This window comes from Varroa destructor, unplaced genomic scaffold (genome assembly GCF_002443255.2).
Source record: "Varroa destructor unplaced genomic scaffold, Vdes_3.0 BEIS01000007.1, whole genome shotgun sequence".
NCBI classification, from domain to species: Eukaryota; Metazoa; Arthropoda; class Arachnida; order Mesostigmata; family Varroidae; genus Varroa; species Varroa destructor.
This window is the reverse complement of record NW_019211460.1, coordinates 34,374,563-34,383,818: the sequence shown is the minus strand read 5'-3', so window position 1 is coordinate 34,383,818 and position 9,256 is coordinate 34,374,563. Positions and strand designations below refer to the sequence as shown.

General features: G+C 40.8%; 1 protein-coding gene across 1 annotated transcript; it reads left to right on the top strand.

Annotated features, from left to right (window-relative positions):
• Positions 1 to 2,245: 2,245 nt before the first annotated feature.
• Positions 2,246 to 8,029, top strand: LOC111253920 (cell adhesion molecule Dscam1-like). Its single transcript, XM_022814164.2, has 2 exons — positions 2,246 to 4,395; positions 5,524 to 8,029. Exons 1-2 carry the CDS (start codon positions 3,347 to 3,349, stop codon positions 6,740 to 6,742), a joined length of 2,268 nt encoding a protein of 755 aa, XP_022669899.1. The 5' UTR covers positions 2,246 to 3,346; the 3' UTR covers positions 6,743 to 8,029.
• The last annotated feature ends 1,227 nt before the right edge of the window (positions 8,030 to 9,256 follow it).

Below are 9,256 nucleotides of genomic sequence, written 5' to 3'. Positions count from 1 at the left end.
ATTTATTAATTAACAGGCCTCTCAATAATTGAAAGGATTGTAACAGCCATTCGCAAAACCGAAATATCGCCTGAGCTCCCAATCTCTGTTAATAGCTATTTAAAAAACAGAAACTATTAAAGATTTATTTTAAACATAATTTTGTTTTAGATAATATTGAGGTCCGCGTGCATATTAGATATCATAAAAGTGTTGCTTTATTAGAAATTGTAATGAAATACCTATCTTGCAGTATTTTGTTTTCAGCTTGGGGTAGTGTGATGTAGCGTGTTATTACTATTTACCTAGTAAAAAAATTGAAATCTTCAACCTTTAACAATTTCCTACTTTAAAAACATAAAAGTTCGATCTTACCTTTTAAAGTCACTAGATCGACATTCTCTGAGATTAAAATGGTATAGCTCTTAAGTAAACTTTGAGTTCATGTTAAGTAAGTTCAACTGATGGAAATTAATACTGATAAAGACACACACATATTACACGCACATCACCTACAGCTATTGTCTATATAAACTGTAAGAACAACGTTTTGTGTCAGTCCCTGTTGAGAGCATTCTGTTAAAATGAAGTAAATAAATTAAACTGATTCAGTGATTTCAAAAATGAAATGTAGTTTACTGAATCGTATGTAGCTATATACAAAGACAGGAGCAACTTCATAATAACGCTAACGAAAAACAATTAAATGTGTTTATACAACTCATTATTCACCACAATATTTCTACATTTAAATTTTTGTTTACATATAAAATCAATAAAGTGGACTCTTTTATCATTTATTAGCTTCTGCAAATTTTTTTGCTGCTTTTTCACATACGTGTGGCCCTATCTCTGATATGGTGGCACAATTATTTTCGTTAAGTTTATCTACTGTTTGTGGATTGTCACAGTACATCGTGCCATTTAGGTACTTCCATACAAAAAAAGTCGAGTAGAGTTATGCCACATGATCCAAGAGGTCATTCGACGTCACCCCGCTGGAAGTGTCGTTCACCGAAACGATCTTCCTGATACGGTTACGTTATCTGTTATGTGGACCGTCGTGCTAAAACCACATGTTCTGAAAACGATTAGAGTACAAGAAAGCCTGAGGTCATTTTTTGGCAGAAAACAGACTTAACAGTTTCTTGAAATAGATCAAGGCCAAGGGTGCGGCCTACACGCCGCGTCAAACAGTTGTGTTTTCAGGTTGTAAACCTCTTTCGTGGTTAACACGGGGATTCTCGGCTTACGACAACTCACGGGCGATGGACACATCTGAAAGGATCCGCGTTGTCATTTAAGGAGTAAGACCGAAAATCTTTGAAAGGCGGGGAAAAGCCAAGCGGAGCGAGTAAATCTTGTGAGCAGTGCCAACAGTGCTAGAGGTTACCTTATTAATGTTGTATTTAAGGCTTAAGCGTAAACTTTGTAATGAAGAAAAAAGGTATGTCAATACATCTAGTAGCTTGCTGTTGCCTTTTTTTGGCGTATTTTTGAAGTTGCTTCCGACCAGATGATCGTATTTGTATTACCGAATGAACACGGGAACGGGAAGATTATTGCCCATGCCGTTGATGCATTCCACATTTCTTTTTATTATATGTTTCCTTCGTTTTTATTTTATAGGCTAAATAAGCAACTGGTAGAATCATCAGGAGTAACTGGAAGCAATTGCCTCTCGTTAATTTTTTATTGCTCAAAGCAAACTTCGTGCAAGGGGCATTCAAGGTATACGCGTTTCATATAGACAAGTTTGTGAGCTAGTGAGCTCCTGTTTATAGATAATACAAGTAGTGGGTGGCTAGTTTTTTTGTTATATTGAAGCCAGTTTTAGATACATTATCAGAGTCTCCTTGGTTTTAGTTATAACTTAGTTGTATGATGGATTGCTCTATACGTGTGAAAATTAAAATTGGAGAATATTTTGACTATCAAGTTGTGTCATTTTTCCTTCCAGATAATGGTTATCGTATTTATTCTGGAAGTTAAGAGATACAAGAATAGTCATAGGACATAGGTATGCTTGGAAAAAATACGCAGTACACGCCTATAAGATTTGTCTGCGGTTTGCGCCCGAATTTAGACTATATGGCTCTACCGGTATTTTCCCCTGATGGTGATCTGTTTTACTTTCCCGGCCCTTCTTGCAGCGTTTCTGTGGGTATTTCCAGAGTCTGCCTCTCACACAGTCTGAACTTGTAATTAGTCAATTTTCCACAGGAGAAGTACTCTTTCTAGCATTTGTGGCGGCCCCGCGTTTGCCCTCTCTAAAGTGATTGTTTGCTTGCCCCCTTTCCTTCGCGCTACTTCTTCTTATCCGTGCCGCTTGTTCGTCCTCAGTCTACGGGGCCCCGCTAGGTAAGAGGCCTGCTGCTTTCGACAGCAGCGAACCATTCGCTTCGGTGGAGCGGCACCAGTCGTGTTCAGGGTAGCATCGGATCGGCTCCATGCTAATGTCACCCTCGCTTCGCGATCGGCACCGCCCTTTCTCTTCTTTATGAATGACTCACTCTTCTCATAGTTACACTACTGCGCCCTAACTATACAGTCGATCTCCACTAAACTGATACGGAGACAGGCGCCGAACAGAAATTATTCATACCAATATGCATAGGCATTCACACCCATTCTAACTGTGTACGACGTCTGCAAGCTGGCTTTCTGTACGCTGAGCCGTCCTAGCCAGCCATTTGCGTCTCGGAAAGGCAAGCAGGCACCAAATGCCTAGCTTGAGCCCGTGTCTAATACAGAAACCCATAGGACAGAACGGTTGCAATATGGCTGCACAGCTACAACGCAGTGTATTGTAGTGAAGTGCTCATGTAGATCTTTCATTGTTGAGCTGCTGCCGGTCGAAGCAGTAACCTCTCCACCGGTTACTGCGCTTCGATTGCATAGAGGCCACGAATACTGTGAGCCATCATTCAGCTGCAAACAAGCAAGAAACAATAATGGAAGCAACATATCGTGGCGATACAGTGCAGTAGACGTTGTTGTGTACGACGGAAGTGGCAGTAGAGGAGAAGGGATTTACTTCTTGTGTGTTTATCTATTATGCTCATTACTATTACTGAACAGGGTGTATGCTTAGTATGAGTGTAAATCTTTGTATATTGATGTACGCGTATGTGTATTCTCTAAAGTGAGGTTTTCCGCGCGGAACAACGGGGATTTAGGCCGCCGCGTGTAGCCATGGAACGATGGCGAGCTAACATCAAAACAAATCCACAGACATTTTCGGATTAAAAAGGCGGACAGGAAACACGGACATTAGGAGAAGATAGTACATTTGACCGGCAGCGCTCAGCAGACAGGGCATAGACTTCAGCTAGCCTCGTATTAAGCTGAACTTAAACCGTACGCGATGGGGTCGCCCATCGCCGCCTTTGCTACGCTCGTAGGCCTGTGCGTGGCAGCGGGGGCGGCCGCAAAGGCACCCCAGCTTGCACGGCTAGTTATTCCAGAAGACCTCGTCAAAGGAACAGAGTATCGGCTTACATGCAGTGTCGCCATCGGCGATTCGCCACTTGCTTTCGAATGGCAAAAAAACGGTGTGCGCTTATTCTCGTCAGCCATGACGGTCATCACACAAGCTGAGCATACATCCACATTGACGTTTAAATCACTTTCAGAAGATGATGTCGGTGAATACCGCTGTGAAGCGATAAATTTAGCAGGTAAAGCCTCAGTGAAGGCGCACCTTCGAGTGAATGTCGCACCGTTTTGGATGCAAGAGCCATTCGATATGGATGTCGAAGAGGGCCAAATACTAAAGATTCCCTGCCATGCCGGGGGATCGCCGGCGCCGACGTATCGATGGTCAAAAGGCAATCAGCTATTAATTAGAAGCCGCTATGACATCACTGTAGATGGAGCACTCATAGTGAACGCTGCTAAAAAAATTGACGCAGGTGTATTTTCATGCGAGGCATCAAACTCAATCGGGTCTGCACTGGTTAAACAGGCAACAATTAGGGTATTTGTGCGGCCGCGCGTCAAGCTTCCGCAAACGCTTGTGCAGGTTGAACGGGGTGGCACCGTCAATATGTCGTGCTCGGCTGCTGGCGATTATCCGATCATCGTTGAGTGGCGCCATGACGGCCAAACCATGCCGGAAAGTTCTTCGGATAAAATTCTACTAGGCGATAAGGAGCAAGAGCAACTCTTTTCGAATTTCATTATTCGAGATGCTGGTGCTCAGCATGCTGGTCGATACATGTGCGTTGCGAAGAATTCATTCGGCGAAGATCAGGCCGAAGCACGCTTAGTGGTGCGCGAACCGCCTGAAGTACCGGAAGGTATTGAAGTGTCTGGAATCTGGAGTCGTAGTGCGCGCGTGACCTGGACCACTCCTAAGCGAGTTGTGGTCACTGGGTATAACGTGTGTTTCTGGTCGCACAGAGATATAACAAAGTAAGTTTAGCGGAAATCAAAAGTACACGTAGGTATTTAATAGGACTATTAGATGATATTAATTAGCACCATTAGTAGCGCATACAGCACACTATCAACATACCATAAAGTAAATTTAAAAAAACTATTGCTGTAAAGCTTCGTTTTACAGTTATTTTCAATCAGGGTTGATCGTAATTTCAATAGTGTGCATGGCAAATAGAAAAAGGGCACTTATTTCAAAGCTACAATCTGCTTATTGTACAAGGAAACACTGTGTAATAACTATTTGACCCTAAACGCTAGAAGAGTAATAGTGACGTCAGGTAGATCTCGAAGTGTTGACACGATGCTACTGAAATCAATTACGGCTCAGTTGTAGCTCTCGAAGTAATCTATATTATACCTTGCGCTTCTTGTCCATTTTTTAGAAGAAAATGTTCTATCATACTGGAGATGCATCAGTTGTTCTAAACAAATAAAATAGGGTTAAGAAAGCTAGAGCACCCGTGCAAATTAGAGAAATGCCTGGCGGCCATTTGAGTGCCAATCTAACGTCTTAACGTTGCGTAGTCATTTATTCAGGTTTTCCAGCGCTTTTAACAATACATTTAAAATAGTTCTATTTTTTTACTTCCAAATTTCACCAAAACATTCTGTACGATGACAAACTTCCGAAGGAATCTACTAGATAAACATTAAGCTTCTAACATATTAATGATATCAAATATAGTGATCTCAAGTGAGGTCAAATCAGAAACATCAAATATTTCGAACGCTACTCAGTACGTCTAAGTCTTCTATTCGTGCCCTGGTGCTTAAAAAATACAAAATTTTATTGCGTAGTAAAAATCCGTTTTTTAATGCAATTAGTTCTTCGCTTTTGAACGAAAGCTTTCGTAAACTCTTGTACTAATAGATAGAAATACGGAACTGTGAATTAAACGCACTTATGTATGATGTATCGCTTTTGAAATAAAAAGACTTTAACTTTGGCCTTATTTTAACAAGTAAAAATATAGGCGATTCGGATAGGTGATTAGTTAAAACAAACTTTATGCATGCCCTGTATTTTATATAATTCTCCAAAAAGCTTACCTATTGTAAAATGAAAAACTTGAAAGTAAGTTTATTTGTTTCTTGCTTTAGGTTCAATATAAGCGTGGCCGGTTCATCCACTACAGTCCAGATTCCAAAGCTTCACCCAGCGACTGAATACAAACTTTACATTATCGCTTACAACGATGTTGGCCCTTCGGAACAGTCACGTACCGTTACAGTACGTACGAAAGATGAACAACCTTCTGCAGCCCCTTCAAATGTTCAGGTCATCTCGACAGGACCTAATCACGCCGTCATATCCTGGATACCTCCCCCAGAGTCTGAATGGAATTCTGAGCAACTGACCGGTTACTTCGTCGGTTATAAGGCAGCTAGTCAAGACTCGAATCGGCCATACTCTTTCCATACGGTGGGTCCTGATCAGAGCACATACACACTACGAGGGCTCATGAAATACACGCTTTACGGCGTCGTTGTCAAAGCTGTTAATGGTATCGGGTATTCACCACCAAGTTTGGAGACGTCGTTCTATACCGAGGATGGCGACTATATGCCACCACCTCAGCTGCATCTAAAAACTCTTGATGGTCAATCGGCCACCCTGCGCTGGTCTTCACCCTCGACTAAAGTAACTGGTTACACTATCTATAGTCGACAAGGCGAGCAGAGCGTGTGGAAGGAAACATATATAGATCATCCAGGCCAAAGTACGTACCAGTTAACTGGATTGAACTTGAACGAATACTACCAGATATATATGGTGGCTCACACGAATCTCGGTAAGACCGAACCGTCGGATGTGCTGTCGATCCGAGTGCCCGATCCCAGCAAAAGTCCCCAAACGACTGATGACGTAAGCATCAATGCTGCCGAAGCAGAGGTTATGTATACGGTAGTACCGTTGGTTTGCCTTCTCTTGGTAATCGTGGCAGTTTTATCGGGTACTGGGGTCTATATGTATGCGAAAAAGAAGGGAACAGACCCTCCACCGCCCGTGAACGCAGATTATGATTTCTGTTTTACCAACATTCCGGGTGGGCAACAGGTCCTGCCTGGTATGACCATGAAGATGAACCCGTACAATGCATACCAAATGAACCCATACGCCACATACTCACGCCAAACTTCGCGCAAAAAGAGTGTCAATTCTACGCCGTATTCAACTATTCCCCGTTCAGAAAAAAGTTCGGAAAATGCGTACGCTATCTATGAGAGCATACAAGATCTTCGGTCGCTTAAACGGCGACAAAGTCTCAGTCGGCAGTTTGGCCCAACAATGCACAAGGTTGACATTTGTGATATATAGTCTCCCCCGCCGCTGCCTCCCAGATGTAACTGAACCACAGGCAGCTGTTGCAACCATCGGACTCGGAGAGTTCGCACTGTCGCCAGTGAATTAGCATATTAGAGTAGCCGATTACTACAATAGGCCTATTTGATTAGCTAGTAGCAAGCTAGCGATTTATTCGAAAACGAAATGAAACGGCCAGATATCGGTTACCCAGCACAGGGCGGAGTAAGGAGTTAGAGATGACATGCAATGGACTGATATACGGTAAGGAAATAAGAAAACCCGGAAAAAATACGTTAAAATAAAGAAAAAAAAAGACAAGTGTAACTGTCACACTCGAAAGAAAATAAGTATTATTAGAGATAAGAGTTTCGCAGGTAAGTTTTCGTTCTCAGTGAAAGCGGAAAGCAGGGATGAAAAACGGGTAACACAGGTGAACAAAACGAAGGATGCGTCACTTCGTCGTGCCCGCAGATTTTCCTTCTACTGGTACCTCAATCAATCATTCTGAATCGCATTCACCGGTCAGTAATTGGAAAAGTTCAAATAACCAAACAGGAACTAAGAAGCAAAAGGAGAAAGGGAATGAATATGATTAGGTTATCATAGAAAAGGTCTGAATTTGACAGTAATGTAGTAGAAGAAGCAATGTTGATTTACGATTGCGGTAAAATGGTCAAAAACTGATAAGCGGATGGTGCTGCAAAAACATCAAAGCGGAACGAACAATAAGAACGGCGAAGTAGATGTACAGTCTGTTCTGTAAGAGTGTATTATGTAGCATTGTACAGTAATGAAAGACACAATATGAGCAGAACTCGCTGAGAGATACATGTACATATTGCGGAAATATCGAATTAGGGAAACGACAAATGGAGAGGACTTTATGGTCGGTATGGGGCCGGGGAGATGACGGAAGGAATATAAAGTGTGAAAAATGTAGAGAGAAAAGCCGTTGAGAATGTTATTCCTATTTACATATACAGCACAATGTGTGTGAAAGACGAAAATTGAATATTGAGATGACGCATGGTTAAGCGATTGGTGGATGGATTTTGTAACAATTTTACTGTGAATGTTGCTAGTAGAGCATTAATTCCAATTAATTACTGAAATACTTACTCGAATTATAGATGCGGCTAATTAATAACAGTGAAATGCTATTATCGTATAGCGGCAATCTTTGACGTGAGCCGTTTAACATCTGTCCAATCTGTCTCTCGGGAACAAAAATCTAGTCAGTGGTTCTCAATGCATTAATTGATATAATGCGCAAAATAAACGAGGAAGAAGATTAACGTACATTTGGTCTGTTTACGTTAAAAGTCATATATACTAAGGAGGGGAAACAAGATAAACGTGTACCAAATATGACAGATATAAAACAGAGAAGAGATCACGATTCACTTCACAGAAGTTGTGTGATATATAATAATTGTATGGGTATTTAAGAAACCAGTTAGGAAATCCACATATTTAATTTCGTTGCTTAAGGAAAAATGACGATGTTTAAGAAAAGCCTCGTATGAAAAGAAAAAGTACCATATGAAACGATCTATGGATCTGCCTAGGATATGATAGCGAAAGATATATGAGGAGAAAATGAGATACGGAATTCATAATAATGCCAAATCTATGGTTGCTGGCACACCTTAACTATTTAGTATGTTTTACCAGATGTTTTTACTATCTCTGTGCATTTTGATCAGCGCGTGGCTGCCATTGAAAAGATCCTATGTAAAGATCCTATATATATATATATATATATATATATATATATATATATATGACACACGTAAATACAAATTTTTTTTACAAACACAGCGATATACAACACGGAGACGTAAATATCTCATGACTACGATAATTCAACGTCTTCTGCCCAAAAGTTGATACCAAATAAAGGTGAGCGTAGTAAATACAACATAACCTTAAACGAGATTAATAAGCTGTATTTATTTACTGAGATACTGAAGTAGACAAGTAAAGGTATAGTAAAAAAACAGACACGCAACAGATGCAGGGAAGACGGCAATAACATCAGCGGATAATCTTTATGAACAGAATGTGGAAGGAAATAGCATAAAGTGACATGATTCTTTAAGCCTTTTCTTGTATTATGCGTTTTGTACTTTAATAACACCCTTCCTAAGGGATTCATATCTAACAATACATTTCCATCGAATAAAAATTTATTTCATGATGATTAACATGTGTAAATACGCATGGCGTCTTTTTTTGGAGGGTATTTTATTGTACAACATTCGTTTATACGTAAGTGTAGCACTTCCGCTGGTAGCAGTGGAACTTGTTGTCTTCTTTATTCAATTAAAATCATACACTGGGGGTTTATATACTTGCAGCTCAGATCTCCAATAGGCCCATAAGTAATTCTTGAATTGGCTGCAGACGAGGTTGGGTCTAAATGTGGCGAGTAATACGTTACGCAATCGACACAAAAGTAGATTTCAAAACAGTGTGTTTATCTCTGTGTAACGTCGTTGGTTGGTGAACAGCTATAGAGACGGA